Genomic DNA, 16,411 nt, shown 5'->3' with positions numbered 1-16,411 from the left:
GATATCATGTTTGGTAAGGTCAGAGAAAAAGAGGAAGACCCCCAATGAGATGGATTGGCCAAGTGGCAGCATCGATGGACTCAAGCGTGGCAACAGTAATGAGGTTGGCCCAGGATCGGGCAGTGTTTAGTTCTGCTACACATAGGGTCGCTATGGGTTGGTACCAACTCGATGGCACCTAACAACAACAGGAACCATGAAGGAGCTCTGGAAGCGTAGTGGTTACAAATCGGGCTGGGAGCCGCAAGGTCAGCAGTTCAAAACTACCAGCTGTTCCACAGGAGATAGATGAGGCTTTTTTGCTCCTGTAAAGATTTACAGCCTCGGAAACCCTGTACAGGGTCACTATGAGTCAGAACCGACTTCACAGCACATAACAACAACAGGAACCATGAGAAGTCCTGGTGTGGCCCTGTTGGTTAACGCACTGGACTGCAAAGTCTATTTGAACTGCAGGATCGGCAGTTCAAACTCACCAGCTGCTCCTAGGAAGCCCTATGCAGGGTCACTATGGGTTGAGAATGGACTCAATGGCACTTAACATCAATAGGAACCATGAGGAGAGACAGACAGGGGGAGGGATAAACTTGGCCTTTACATTCAGAAAACCTATGATCTAATGTGGAGAACTGGGTAGATACACATGAAGATGCAAGCAAGTCTTAAAAGAAGTATCATTTGGAAGTATTTCAAATCCTAGAGACCACTAGCAGAGGGACACCCAAGGGTGAGAGTTTCCTCACTCATGACCCAAACTAAAGGCAGCCAGTTAGGGTCAAGTTGCAGTCTTGAACAAGACAATATAACTGAGATCTTCAGGGTCAAGGAAGTGGCAAGAGATAATCAATTCAGAGGTCCAGGGTTGAATCAAAATTATCCATATTTTATTGAGTCAAGGTCCAAGATATCAATGGGAGACTACAGTAGAGCTCAAAGCCATGTAACCCCTGCCAGCAGATCTGCTACCAGGACAATATTCAGGATGCTTATGGAATTAGCAGTGGCAGCCAACGACTGGGACACTTGGATATGGTAATTAACAGCTTCCATGGAGCCTAGTCCTCACCAAAATTGAAATGCTCTGTTTCAGTATCACTCACCCCATCAGACTGTGAGCACCACACATTCATGGACTGAGTCTTATTCATCTTTGTAACCCCAGTGCCTGAACTCTACGTAAGTACTTTGTCTTGCTGGGTGATTAAAATCATAGGCTTTGGAGTCGGATGGATCTGAGTTTCCCCACTTTCCACCTGGATAATATACTTAGTGTCTCTGAGTCTTGGTTTTCTTATCTGTAGAATAGGGTTGACAATAATGCCTACCTCTAGGGTTTGTTGTAAGAGTGAAATGAGATAATGAATTGAAGTACTTAGATGAATGCCTGTCACAGAGAAAACATTCAATTAGAGTAACTCTGATTGCCATTACATGTGTTATAAGTGGGTGAGGGACAAGTGGCCTGAAGAAGAGTGCTGGCCTATTTGATGAGGTCAGGACCCAAGGACGGGAACAGAAATAATGGGAACAACCCTGGCTGTCCTCCAAGTCTCCCTCCTCTCTTTTAGCACCTCTTGGATGATTGGAAGTCTGAGACAATGGGGATACTCTTTAAGTATCTCTCCCTTTGTGTAAGGCTTGCAATCATCTTGGCTGGGGGAACAGGGATTGAATAGACCCTGGGTGGGAGATGATGTTATTAATATAAACATTTTTCAAATGTAACATATTGCTCTCAACTCAGCAAGCTGTTGTGAGTTTGTGAACACTCTGCCTTTGCAAAGCCATTCCTGGCAGCTTGAATGGGAAGCTTAAAACAATTAGAGGCTTTGAGCACTTTCAAGCTATGGATAGGGATAAGCATGTTTTGACTCTATGGTTTCTCCTGGGGGTTCCCTGATGTGCTGGACTAATTATCAGATGTAATTACGAAAGCCGAGAAGTGGAGAGACAGTAAGGAGCAACATACTTTCCCAAGGACGCTGGTTTCTTTGTCCATAAAAGGGGTTGAGGAAACTGTCTTTCTATTGTGGAGAAGCAGCAATGCATAGGGCATTAGAGGGCAGGAAAGATCCTGGGAACATGGCTTTAACAGTAGAGCCTTAACCATATTGGGGCTCTTGATGAAGTTTGAAATGGTCTGCACAGTTTTCCCCTCCTGGTTCCACAGGGAAGAATGGTATTATGGGCAAGGTTCTTGGACTATGGACCCTGAATGCACCCGATCTCATCTGATCTTGGAAGCTAAGCACAGTCGGGCCTGATTAGTACTTGGATGGGAGAGACTGCCTGGGAATATCAGGTGCTGTCGATTTTGGAGTCCTGGTGTGTCACTGTACTGCAAGGTCGGTTTGAACCACAAGGTCGGTGGTTCAAACTCACCAGTTACTCCTTGAAAACCCTATGCAGAGTCGCTATAAATTGGAATCGACTTGATAACACTTAACAAAAACAACAACAACAACGAAGTTCTTGGAGTCCTGGTGTGGTGCTGTAGGATAAGCACTGGACATCAAGGTTGGTGGTTCGAATTCATCTCCCGCTCCTCAGAAACTCTATACAGGGTCTATACGGGAGCTCTGGTAGCATAGTGGTTACAAATCGGACTGTGAACCACAAGGTCAGCAGTTCAAAACTACCAGTGGTTCCGTGGGAGAAAGATGAGGCTTTCTACTCCCGTAAAGATTTACACCCTCGGAAACCCTGTACAGGGTTGCTATGGGTCGGAACCGACTCGACGGCACTTAACAACAACAACAATGAGTTGGACCTGACTTGACGGCATTTTATAACAACCTATTTTTAGCTCAGGAGTCCTGGTGTGGTGCTTTGGGCTAATGCGTCAGTTTGAACTGCAAGGTCGGTGATTCAAACTCACCAGCTGCTCCTCAGAAACCCTTAACAGGGTCACTGTGGCTCAGAATTGACTTGATGGCACTCAACAACAACATTTTTAGCTCAAGTCCAATTTTTGTGTGTCCTTCTTTCAGAACTCATGCAAAAGAAGAGAGGAACTTCCCTCTGTGTTAGCCACAGTATCTTCTCATAGGTTACACAAGATCTTTCTCATTGGCGTCAACATAGATCTTTGGTCCCAGAGTTAGACCAGGAGCACCCTGTCTCTGAGAGTCGAAAGTGGTATTTGTAGGACCATTTCCTGCCAGTTTGCTTTCAAAGGGGGACATTCCATTTGGAGATGGTCTCATTCTTAATCTTGATGCAGTGGAAACACTGAAAGACAGTAGCACTCAGTCTATAATGCCTCACTAGGAACTCTGGTAGCATAGTGGGTTATGAGCTGGGTTGCTAACTGCAAAGTCAGCTGTTTGAATATACCAGCCACTTTGTGGGAGAAAGAGGAGGCTTTCTGCTCCTGTAAAGATTTACAGCCTTGGAAATCCTATACAGGATTGCTGTGAGTCAGAACCAAGTCCACAGCACACCACTACCATCACCACCACCATGGACCACTGGGCAGACTGAGTGTGGTAGTTACTTTGAAAAAAAGGAGATCCCTGGGAGCTGGAAATGATGGACCACAAGTAGAGTGTTTGTTGTTTTTTCCTGTCAACATGGTGTTTAGTTCATTGTCACAAGATCATGAAATACCAATCCAATGTTTCTGCTTTCTCCATAGGTAACCTGTCTCCATGATTTCTTTGGTGATGATGATGTGTTTATTGCCTGTGGTCCTGAAAAATTTCGCTATGCTCAAGATGATTTTTCTCTGGATGAAAATGGTAAGGACGACCCCTCAATTTTACTGCTCCATTGTCCCCCCTGGTCTATCCCTTAGGATTTATTCGGTTTCATATGTCCTGGAGAACTTTCATGCATCGTTCCTCAATGGAAAATTTTATTAGTCTTCATCCTGTACATTTGGATACATGGTTGACTGGATGTCCCAGGTGCCTTCAGACTCAATAAAACTCACCATCTGTCCCAGTCAGTAGTGGCCATATTTCTTGAGCCATATATTGTGTCATATGGGATGACAGAGCCAATAATGCTACAGGAATGAGCATATGCAATAAAAACTGCATGGGTATTTCACTTAAACTTTTTTTCTAGTCAACACCCTCTAGCTATTAGGTATATGTTGATGGTTCCACTTGTATTCTTAGTGTCAAAATGTTCACTATTCCCACCTTTGGGTTTGCTGTCCCGTTTCCTTCTGCTATGTGATTCAGGATTCCAGAGGGTTTTAACCTCAGAAAGGAGCTGTACATCTACCCTTCTCCTTATGCATGAGTCCAAGCTCCAGGTATACATTAATGGTGAATTACTTCACACATGATCATCATGTAAAGACACATCCAGTATATCCTTCCTTCTTAGGAAGAGTAGAGTGTGAAAAAAACAAAGGATATTTACTAACATAGACATTACAAACTCAAGTGGCCAATACCCTGAAATAGGTGACAAAACCAAAGGCTATCAGCCCAATGCTTAACCCACTGCACCACTGATTAGGATAATGTGCATTGAAAACTTAGAACTGTAATGTGCATAACACATAAAATAACATGACATTCATAGAGTGCCAATAACAATGCATGGCAACACAACAATAAATGGTAACTCCCTGCCCCACTTTTAAATTACTCATGGATGTTTCATCCGTGTAGCTGCAATCGCTGAGCTGTCAATCTCTTCTCCAAGGCAACTGGTTGGAATAAAATTGATTACATTTATGTCAACATCCTGAGGCATGACTATGTTGAATGCAAATGATTGAGCTGACTATTGAATTATTGACTCAACTTGCTTTTGAAATTCCTTCCCTTGTTTCTATTATCAAGGGATTTAAACATCAGACTTAGACCAGGTGACTTTTGAAAAATTGTCTTATACACCTCATCCCAGAACCATCATCCCTTTAAACAATTAGTACCATGTAGGCCACTTAAGTGCTTTGACCTATGGTTCCAGTTCCCAGGGAACTCAGTTTTCCCTGGCTCTGCTAAGCTGTCTGTGTGCTTTTCCCCCAGAGTGTCGAGTCATGAAAGGAAACCCATCAGCCACAGCTGGGCCAAAGGCATCCCCAACTCCTCAGAAAAGTTCAGCCAAGAGCCCTGGTCCTATGCGCCGGAGCAAGTCTCCAGCTGACTCAGGTAACGACCAAGACGGTGAGTGCCCTTCTCCTAACTGTGCATGCTGACTTCATTTATGGAGACAGACATCCTTTGCATGCAGAGGAATGAGTTCCACATATACACCACTATGTCTCCATGATACCAATTCTATAAATTCAGATAAGCAAACAGGCAAACTTGTATGGAATCATGGAGACATAGCCATGGTCCTTATTCTATGGAAATGGATGCATACCAGAAATTTGGTCTATAATGCTTGTTATCATGATTGTCATCATTGTTATCATCTTCAACATCATCTGGCAAAAATTTTACTCAATGAAATCAAGTCAGAGATAAATTAGAAATAAAAAAATCACAATCAAAAACACGAATGCCATCCGAAAGTATCAGCAGAGTTGATGCACTTGTGCTTCAAATTTGGCTTTGTATCTCTTAGAAGCCAAAATAAAAAGGGGAACAGGATAAATCGCATCATTTGCACAATGAGAAAAGAAAGCCTAGACCAGGTTCTGAAAAGAATTGAGATTTGTCATAATGGATTTTATTTAGTAGATAGTGAGTGATCTAAAAGTGTCATTCAAATGTGGCCCATGGACCACTGCCACCCCATGAACTTTCTGTTATCCATTTATGATGAGATTAGGAGTTTGTGACAAGTGTAAATCAATTACGCCTCTGAGCAAACCATTTAGCTCAGCTTAATTTTTCTTTTCATAGCAAAATAGTATTGATGTAGGAAGCAGTGTGTTGATTTGCATTCTGATATGAGCTCCTAATCTTGTCTTTGGTCTACTTTTTGGGTGACACCGATCTAAAAGGCAATGCCTTCCATGTGTGTGTAGCAAATGTTACAAATAAAATACCATGGAAGTCCAAGTTCAAATGCTTAGTAGACTCATAAATAGACCATTTGAGTTCTTTACACTAAGGAAATGTTATGGTACAGAAGACTTATGAGTTTATCTTTCCAAGGTTTAGGGTCTACCATGAGCCTTACCCAAGAGCCTTAGAGAAAGAGAAGGGCCTTGTATCTCTCCTTTAATTTGGGGAAAGTTGAGTAGCCTGAACTTTTTCTGTTGACACTGAAATTCATGGTTCCTAGAAAAAGAACCTGTCTGACCTGCCTACCACTGCCAAGACAATGAATATCACCAGTGATCTCTTTATTTTAAGGTTGTTTGTTGTTTTTAAGTGCCACTGAGTCGGTTCTGACTCATAGTGACTCTGTGTAGTGTTTCTGAGGAGCAGCTGGTGGGTTTGAACTGCCGGCCTCATGGTTAGCTGTCCAGGGCTTATCATACATTAGGACTCAGGTAGTTGTTGTTAAGTGCTGTTGCATTGGTTCCAACCTTGTATAAGGTTTCCAAGGAGCCGCTGGTGGGTTTAGACTGCCGACCTTTCCGTTAGTATTCAGTGCCACACCAGGACTCCAGGACTCAAGTTGAAGGAATTAAAGTTTTAAAAGACAGTTCAAACTTTTTATACTTCCTTGTCTTTGCACACCCTTTTCCTTCCTATCCCAATCTGGAATGCAACTCCCCTACCCTACCACTCTTCTTTGCATGAAAATTCCTATTCACCCTGTAAAACCTCATATATAGACACTTTTTTCATTCTCTGCAATACCATGGAATTCCATGTTAATCTCAACTCTGGGATAACATGCACCACACTGTGTTATAAAGTATGTGCTTACCTGTCTATTTCCCCAACTAAATACAACTAAAAGCTTTTGAGGGAAAGTTGTCATGGTCATCTTTGTGTCCAGTTTTGTATCACTATATAAGCATATTGCCTGGGCCCTAGTAGATGCTCAGTTAATGATTGTAGATGAATCAATGCATAAAAGTACATTTTTCACATAGCATGGTGCTAGAGACCCAGCAAGTTTTTAGGTAATGCTTGTTGAAGGAACAATAATACTATACAGGGTCACTATGGGTCGAAATCGTCTACACAGCACTTACCAACAACAATATAATCCATTAGTTAGAAATGTACAAGTGGCAGCATATTGAAGACAATAAATAAGTTCTATTTTCAGACTGTATTCATTTGGAGCTTGCTCAGCACACAAGAACACAACCACCTGTAATTAAACATAGTTTAGTTATTGTTGTTAGTTGCCATGGAGCTGTTTCCAACTCATGGTAACCCCATGTGTATAAGACGAGATCAGCTCCATCTAGCTTTCAGGGCTGTAACCTTTCAGAAATAGATTACCAGGCCTGTCTTCCAAGATGCTTCTGGGTGGGTTCAAACCCACCAACCTTCCAGCTAGTAGTTGAATGCTTAAACATTTGAGCTACCCAGCTACCCAGATGATTTCCAGTATGCAATGTACTAAAGTCCCCTTCTTCTACAAAATATAGACCTCATTGGTTTGAAGATGTTAGAGACAGCAGCAATACATTAGAACTTAATGAATATTTTTCATATTGAAAGCAATTATAATAGGTTCCAACTCAGTCTTAGGCAGGCAATATCTGTTCTTGCTCCTTCACAACACCTTCTTTTTCACAACATAAACAGGGCAACTAGTTTGCAAGGGACGAAGGGATATTACTGGATAAGTATTACAATTACAGAATCCTTCTCCCTATCAATAAACAATGAAAAATGGTGTTCTCAGTAGACAGAATTGGAATCGTTATTTCAGATAGTCCGTGAGCAGTCAAATCCTAGCCTAGACAGCCTTTATGACAATTTCCAAAATGTTTGGGTCATCTCAGATGATGTGTCTAGAACCTCCACATAATTTCAGTTACAAAGAGCTGCAGGGGAAATTCATTAACATAACCTTTGCCCATTCCATGGTAATTTGGTTAGAGCTGAGTCCAAGCCACCCATGCAGTCAACATATTTTAGGGGCAAAGTTGGCCTTGGGCTTACTTTAGAAAAGGTTTGGGTTTGCCATACCCATGTCATCTCCTACCCACACTCCTTAGTCAGGACAAATCCAAGTTGGGAGGTCAGAAGGATATGAAAGAGGAAGCAGAGATATCTTTCTACATAGGACAACGACATCACTTCTTAGCTTTGTGACTTAGGGCAAATTTCTTACCTCCTCTACACATTGGTTTCCTCTATGGACATGATATAATGTCCATGTCCATAAGGATACTTTTCTATTATTATCCATTATTTATAATCTACAGCCATAAAACAGGTCCTACAAATCATACATACTCAGATAACCAGAAGGATGAGGTATAGACAATGCAGTTTTCCATCAGCACACACTTTTTCCACTTGAGATTTAGGAAGAAAGAATTGTTTCCTAAAATTTCAGTATTTTTCTGAGCAAGGGACATATGCAAGTTGTTGTTGTTATTGTTGAGTGCCGTCAAGTCGGTTCCGACCCATAGCGACCCTGTACAGGGTTTCTGATGCTGTAAATCTTTACGGGAGCAGAAAGCCTCATCTTTCTCCCGCTGAGTGGCTGGTAGTTTCGAACTGCTGACCTTGCGGTTCGCAGCCCGATTTGTAACCACTACGCTACCAGAGCTCCTTATGCAAGTTAGTATACTTTCAAATAAAGAATAATAATAATGAATGTGGTTAACATTCTTTGTCCTTTTCTAGGTCATGGTAACCAAACCAAACCAAATCCACTGTCATAGACCTGATTCTAAGTCATACAGACCCTATATATGGTCTCTTAGGCTGTAAATCTTTATGGGAACAGATAGCCTTATCTCTCTCCCACAGAGGGGCTGATAGACTTGAACTGCCAAATTTGTGGTTAGCATTCCAGTACTTAAGGACATGGTTGTTATTAAGTGCCATTGAGTCACTTCCGACTCATAGAGACCCTGTCTAGGGAAATGAGGAGTGGCTGGTGAGTTTGAACCCTTGATTTAGGGCTCTCACTGTAAACTAAAGCCTTCTGAAAACCTAATGTTCAGAATTTCAGCTCTAATACAGTTTCCATACCTTCATTCGACCTGAGTTGAATCTAAGGTTGTGGAAGACAGACCATTTCCAGAGAATTTTAACTACCTTCCTTTAAAGGCAAAAGAAAGCCAAAAATGTTCCTATTTAGCAGGGACTTAAACCAAACGAAACATTGGCTCAGTTTAAATTCAGTTAAAGGAATGTTTTGATGTTCTAGTTCATTAGAAAATATATAGGTTTGGGTCTGGTTTGAACAAGCTTGCTAGATTTTAAATATATGTATATATTTTATCCAATTCATGGTTTAGTGAATATCTGGGTTCAGTTTGACTTGAGGTTTAGTAAATTGAAGCTATTTTGTCTGGTATTTGCATCATAATTTGATTCCTTAGTATTTAAATTGCCCTTTCCTCTTCTGCCCCATCCATAAATCAAAATTCTTCTACTTTAATCCCTTCAAGTTCAATACCCACTCCTGGCAATATCAGGTTTGTCCCAAATGAAATGTATATTGCTAAATCCTAAACTCGAATTAAGGAAGTATTTGGTTTTCATACAATATTGCTGGTGTGGAGTTGTAGGATAAACACTAGACCACAAGGTCAGCAATTCAAACATACCAGCCACTCCTCTCCTCGGAAACCTTATACAGGGTCTCTATCAGTTGGAACTGACTGAAGGCACTTAACAATAACAACATAGTATTTCTATGCTGTTGTTGTTGTTGTTAAGTGCCCTCCAATGGGTTCTGACTCATAGGGACCTTGTATACGATTTCAAAGGAGTTAACGTAGTGGTTACAAATCAGGCTGCGAACCGCAAGGTCAGCAGTTAGAAACTACCAGCTGTTCCGCTGGAGAAAGATGAGGCTTTCTGCTCCCATAAAGATTTACAGCCTCGGAAACCCTATACAGGGTTGCTATGAGTCCGAACCGACTCCACGGCACATAACCACCACTGGTGGATTAGAACCTACTAGTTTGCAACGAGCTGACTAATGCTTATCCTACAGTGCTGCGCTGGGCAGAGCTGATACGCTCTTAGATTTCATGTTGCATTAGCTAAGCCTTCTATAAAGTAGGCCAAGACCAAGACTCTTATGGGATTGAGGACAATTCATGCAGTGCTACATTTTGATTAACCCAGAACTTGGCAAATTTGATGGGCAAAGGTAATCATGGCTTCTGCAGAAGAAAAGGAAGACATTTGCAGGGTCTTTCACTGTTTCCATTTCAGCCATTAATGTGTTAATTTTTTCCCTTTATGTAACTACCCCCAATTGAATTGAATTGAATTAAAAGGACAAAGTAGCTAGTTGCTGGGAAGGAATCTTTTCTTTTCTTTCTCCCCCCCTTTTTTATAAGGAGCCCCCAAGGAAGCTAATTACCCACACTGGTGGGCTGAGAGAATTGCAATGAGATAATTAGTTTGCTGTTCTTCAACAGTAAGGCTTTGTTGTAGCAACCCAAGATTCCTGATCCACCTTCCCCCAACCCATGTGCACCTATTCCTGAAAGTCAAATCTCCCCAAGTTGCAAACATCCAAAGAATGACTTTTCTACTAAAATATACAGCCCTTGAAAGGGCGTGCTGGATGTCAAGGGAGGTTTATGGGGGGAGTTGTATCCTAGAGCCCTTCTTTTATGAACTGAACATGCCTAAAGATGGAGGGACCTAGCCATTCTGACCTTCCTAAATGGAACTGTCCAATAGAAATATAATGTGAACCACAAGTACAAGGCATCTATGTAATTTTAAACTATCTATGAGTCCTGGTGTGGTGCTGTAGTAAAAGTACTGAACTGCTAACTACAAGGTTGGCAATCCAAACTCACCAGCTGCTCAGTGGAAACTGTATACAAAGTCACTATGGGTCAGAACCCACTGGAAGGCACTTAAAACAACAAGTAGACAGATTAATAAAGTAAAAATAAATACATTAATTTTGGCAGTCTATGTTATTTTAACTCAATATATTCAAAATGTTACCATTTCAACATGTAATTGATATAAGAAAAAAAGGTGGTGTTCTTGTTTTCTATTTATCGTGATTTGGGTGCAAGTTTACAGAGCAAGGTAGTTTTCCATCCAACAACTTATATACATTTTGTTTCATGATGTTAGTTGCAATCGCCTCAACGTAACAGCAGTCTTCCCACTTCTTCCTTGAGTTCCTTGCATCTATTTAGCCTTCTTTCCTGCCCCTTTCTGCCTTCTGAATTTTGTTTGGAGGCAAATGCTGGCCTTTGGTCTCCTATGGTTAATTGTTCTCCATGGAGCATTCCTCGTTATTGCTATTCTTCACTTTATAGTTATGTCTGCTATTTGGCTGAAAGGTTATCTATCCCTGAGGGTGGGTTCACTTATAGGTTTGAACAATGTCTAAGGATCATAGACTCAGGGGTTTCATCAGTCATCAGAACAGTAAGTCTGATCCTTTTTTATGGTTTTGAATTTTGCTCTACAATTTTCTCCCTTTCTGCCCAGGACCTTCTGTAGTCCCTATCTGTAGTGGTGGCCAGGCACCATCTAATTCTTCTGGTCTTTGGGTAGTAGAGGCTGTGGTTCACACAGTCTATTAGTCCTTTGCACTAATTGTTTCTTTGAGTCTTTGATTTTCTTCACTCTTCTTTACTCCATACTGGGAGAGAACAATAGTTACACCCTAACCAAATTAACTGCCACTGAGTTCATTCCAACTCATCGTGACCCTATGTAGGATTTCCAAGGTTGTCAGTCTTTACAGGAGCAGAAAGCCTCTTCATTCTCTTGAGGAGTAGATGTTGTTGTTGTTGTTATGTGCCATGGAGTCGGTTCTGACTCATAGCGACCCTGTACAGGGTTTCCGAGGCTGTAAATCTTTACGGGAGCAGAAAGCCTCATCTTTCTCCAGCAGAACAGCTGGTAGTTTCGAATTGCTGACCTTGCAGCTTGCAGCCTGATTCGTAACCACTACGCTATCAGAGCAGATAGTGGCCTTGAACTGTTGACCTTGTGGTTGACAGCCCAATGCATAAATAACCCACTATGCCGTTAGATGGTCACTAGTATGAGGAATCATTAATGAAATCATTTACATTCTTTTGAAATTGAGTTGTGCTTTATACTTACAGACATTTCAATTCTGTCTAACCACACATGAAGTGCTCAAAAACCAGATGTGACTATAGTTACTGAGTTAGGCAGCGTAAGAATATTTTTCATTTCCAGCAAAGAAAGGCTCAAGATAACAATCCCTTATATGTATTAAATGGTGTGAACATTGCAAAGTATCTCCAAATCATCATCTCAGTTGTCCCTCATAATTGCTGTTGTTAAGTACCGTCCAGATTCAGCCAGTTCCAACCCATAGTAACCCTGTATAATGTTTCTAAGGAGCAGCTGGTGAGCTTGAACCACCAACTTTGCAGTGCAAACTGACCTTGGCAGTCCAGCACATTAACTTGCAGCACCATTTTCCATTGTGTGTTTTTTTTCAGATTGGGGAAGTAAGTTACAAAGAGGTTCAATGTCTTGTGTTCGTCCCAGTGTCACACACATTTAGAACCCAGGAGCCAATTCTGTTGAATTCTTGGCAGGCATTCTTTGCAGTGTTCCACTGATTTGAGGCAGGTTCCTGGATCCCCAGTCTTGTGAATCCAAAGATCTCTGCTTCTCTGTTTCTCTGCACCCCTCCTCCCTTCCCCCTCCCAGTCCAGGGATATGAGGAGGCTGGAGGTGGAGCTGGTGTCTGTGTCATTCTCTTTGTGCAGCATTGAGCTCAGCGCCATGAGTAATTAGGTGTCTTTGTTTTCAGTGCTCTACCCTAGACATTCCATCAGCTCCCCTACTGTCATTCCTAGGGGGAAGTGGTGCCCTTGGCAGAGCTGTGGGAGTAGAAAAAACGTCTCTTAACCTTCTCCTCCCCAATTCTGATTCTTTCTAGAACCACAGCTTGTGTCCAGTATAAGTGGAACAACTGCTCCCAGAGCTAAGGCAACCTTCCTGTTGTGCGAGAGCCGCTTAAGAAATGATTGGTACACGCGGTATAATACAGACCACTGAGTACTGAGAAAGCATGGGATATGGTAGTGTGTAGCGTAGTGGTTATGAATCAGGCTGGTAATCTCACGGTCAGCAGTTCGATACTACCAGCTGTTCCGTGGGAGAAAGATGAGGTGTTTTGCACCCGTAAAGATTTACAGCCTCGGAAACCCTGTACAGGGTCGCTGTGAGTGGGAACTGACTCCACGGCACATAACAACAACAACAACACCCATCTTCCACAACAGGGGTCCTATAAGCCTGCCCTAGCATGAGACTTGGATTTAAATACAATTAACTCTAAAAGTTTTTTGATGTGGCACTGTGGATCAGCACTGGACTGCGAACCACAAGGTGAGCCGTTCAAACTTACCTCGGCTCTTAACAACAACATGAGGACAAGAAAGATAAGACCAAGTCCATGCCACTAAGAAACATAATTTATTTGGAGAATTAATATATATTAAAATATTTTTGTTTTATTTGTAAATGTTTATATATTTTTTTTATGTGCCAGGCAAATATTCTTATTGCTTTGGATCTATTACTAATTTAAGGTATTGTTTTACCCATTTTGTAGATGAAGAGACTGAGGTATATAAAAGTTAAATGATCTGCCCAAGATTACAAAGCTAGTAATGGTATTACTGAGATTAGAACCCAAGCAGTCAGCTTGACTCCAGGGTCCACTGCACTGTGCTGCTAAATAAGAGTTCATAGTAGTGATTTGTTTAAACGGCAAATGAATGAAAGATATAGGTAGTAATTGCTGTTGGAACTATTGGAGTTCATAGTGGAGAGTTCTTCAAGAACAAGTTTGCTAAAGGAAGACTTCTGGAAAAACTGAGACTTGAAGGAGGATTATATTTGGAATGATAAAGAGATGGACAATTCTGGCAGGAGGAAAAGCATGAAGAAACTAACAGTGGTGGTGATGAATATGGAATGTCAGAGTAAAGAGAAGAGACTCATGAATCTATATCTCCAGCCCCAACCTTCTTTCTGGATGCCTACCAGGCAATTATTTTTATATCTGTTGAATACAATGTATCTAAAAATCAAAATCAGTCCTCCTTCCAACTCTCTGTATATTCTTAACTCAATAGAATTATCCTCTTCAGACCTTCGTGTTATCTTTGACTCTTTCTACTTTTTAATCCTTCATGCCACCATATGCTGTTGTTGTTGAAACTTTGAAACATCTCCCACATTACTCACACTTCCCTCCCTTTCTTTCCCTCAGTATTTGAGGTCTGGATCCCTTCAGAGATTCCTAAGTACTATCTTTGCCTCAAATTTCTGCCCCCTTATCTATCTGGCATGGTGCCATGATATTTCTCTTCCTAAAATACCATTCCCATGTTATTTTTTTCTACCTTTCTTCAAAATATTCAAAGGATCCTCATTGCATTCATTGACACCATGGTCATGTTGAGTGGGTGAAAAGAGCAAAGGATCAATGACTTTGTTATAGACAGCATGACCATCAAATGCAAGAACCAGAAGTGAAGGGCTTCACTGAGAATATCTCCAATGCTTGAACTGCAGACCAAAGAATTAGTTTTCAGCCTGTAGAGAGTGTTATATCATCCCTTGTGGAATAGCCTACCTTAGCCTACTGCCTATGTATCACAGGTAGTCCCCAACTTACAGGTTTCTGTTCCAATGACTCTATTGTAAGTTGGTACTGAACATAAGTTAAATACTTCTCCCCCCCTTATTACTGCCTTTATAATCAGTATCTTTATAAATGCTGTCTTTAGATATCTGTACGTGAACATCTGCAAATGATACCATCAGCAAATTGCATGCTGCAACATTGTATGTGGTACATAGTACTAACAGCAAGATGTGCACATACAAAAAAAAAAAAGCAAAATAAAAAACAGGTAGTCATAAGTGTAGCTCTCGAATACGTAGTAAGTTAGGGACATAGCTTTTCAATTCTTTCCATTTCTAGTAATGATAATAGTAATACCAATAGAAGATACCATTTAGTTTCCCTTCCTGTGTGCCAGCACTTGTATATACTGTCTTGTAATCCTCAAAACGACTATTAGTATATGCATCATTACTCACTTGGTACAAATGGGAAAACTGAGGTTCAGAGGTTACATTACTTGTCCAAGATCAAACATTTAGAAAATGGCTGAGCCAGGGTTTAAAAATTGACCTGTCTGATCCTGAAGCCTGTGTTCTTTTTACCAATTAACAGCAGTGCAGTTTGTCCTAGTTTCTGCCCCCATAAAATCAGTAGTGAGCATTGACAAAAGCTTGCCGTACCAGAAGCATGTTCAGAGCAGAACTACCTTCAACAGGAAAGAAATGTTGGCAGCATTGTCAGGCCTGGGAAAACAATTCTGGCACTTCCATCAGCCCTCTTATAGATAGATGTCTTCTTCTTGAGGGAAAGTCATTTGTTTCAAAATATTGCAGGATTAGGTACACAGATTTGTTTTACAACAAAGAAAACTTTTGTTTCTACTTATTTAAGGGATTTTCAACTGCCTGTTGTCTAAGACTCTGAAGGTAATAGATTTCAAATTCAAATTCCATCTTCTCAAGCTACAGTGTCTTGTAACCTATGATTGAATTTGGCCTAAGAAACAGCCCTATGATCAAATCAGTCAAATACTGTTTCCAGTTCTTGCTTCCCAAATGGGCAAGTCTGGGGAGGACAAAAGCTTTTCCACTGAGCAGAAACAATGAATCAAACCAAACCAGACACCCCGCCCAGGGCTCTTTGGAATAAATGTGTGAAAACCACAAACATTGTCTAGTGGCCTTGGTCTGAAGGAAGTTGAAAACACCTTGTTTCTACTTGGCTTGCCTTCCAGAAAAACTTTCTGTATATGTAGGGAGAAAATAAAGTGTCTTTCGACTGGAATGAAGGAAAGCTTAGAACATCATGAGGAAAAATGAAAAATTTGGTTGAGTTGTCTGTTGAGAGTTCCCTCTCCAAGGAGTTGTGGTTGTTGTTGCTGCTGTTAAGTGCCATCCAGTAGGTTTCGACTCATAGTGAACCTGCATAGGGTTTCCAAGATGCAGCTGGTGAGTTTGAACCATGGACCTACAGTTCAAACTGAGTCTGTGGTCAAGTGCTTATCCTACAGTGTCACACCAGGGCTCCATTAAGAAGTTGTTGTTGTTGTTAAGTGACATCGAGTTGGTTCCAACCCATAGCAATCTTGCATTGGATTTTCGAGGAGCAGCTGGTGAGCTTGAACCCCTGACCTTGCAGTTCAAATGGCCTTGCAGTCTCGCGCATTGACCCACAGTACCACACCAGGATTCCATTTGTTGTTGTATTCTTGTTAAGTGCCGTCAAGTCGGTTCCAACCCATAGTGACCCTGAACAGGGTTTCCGAGGCTGTAAATCTTTTATGGGAGCA

At 41.3% G+C, this 16,411-nt stretch overlaps 1 protein-coding gene across 2 annotated transcripts in view; it reads left to right on the top strand.

Annotated features, from left to right (window-relative positions):
- The window catches only part of DCX (doublecortin), a 158,829-nt gene that overhangs the window by 116,144 nt on the left and 26,274 nt on the right, over positions 1–16,411 (top strand). Inside the window, exons 4-5 of one of the 2 annotated variants that reach the window (XM_006873252.1) lie at positions 3,638–3,740; positions 4,992–5,114. In XM_006873252.1, the coding sequence (XP_006873314.1) occupies positions 3,638–3,740; positions 4,992–5,114 (226 nt within the window). Of the gene's footprint in view, positions 1–3,637; positions 3,741–4,991; positions 5,130–16,411 lie in introns of both variants that reach the window. The other variant, XM_006873251.1, reaches the window with a different exon arrangement.

This window comes from Chrysochloris asiatica, unplaced genomic scaffold (genome assembly GCF_000296735.1).
Source record: "Chrysochloris asiatica unplaced genomic scaffold, ChrAsi1.0 scaffold00231, whole genome shotgun sequence".
NCBI classification, from domain to species: Eukaryota; Metazoa; Chordata; class Mammalia; order Afrosoricida; family Chrysochloridae; genus Chrysochloris; species Chrysochloris asiatica.
The sequence above is the reverse complement of the archived record's forward strand: the minus strand, read 5'-3'. Positions and strand labels throughout refer to the sequence as shown.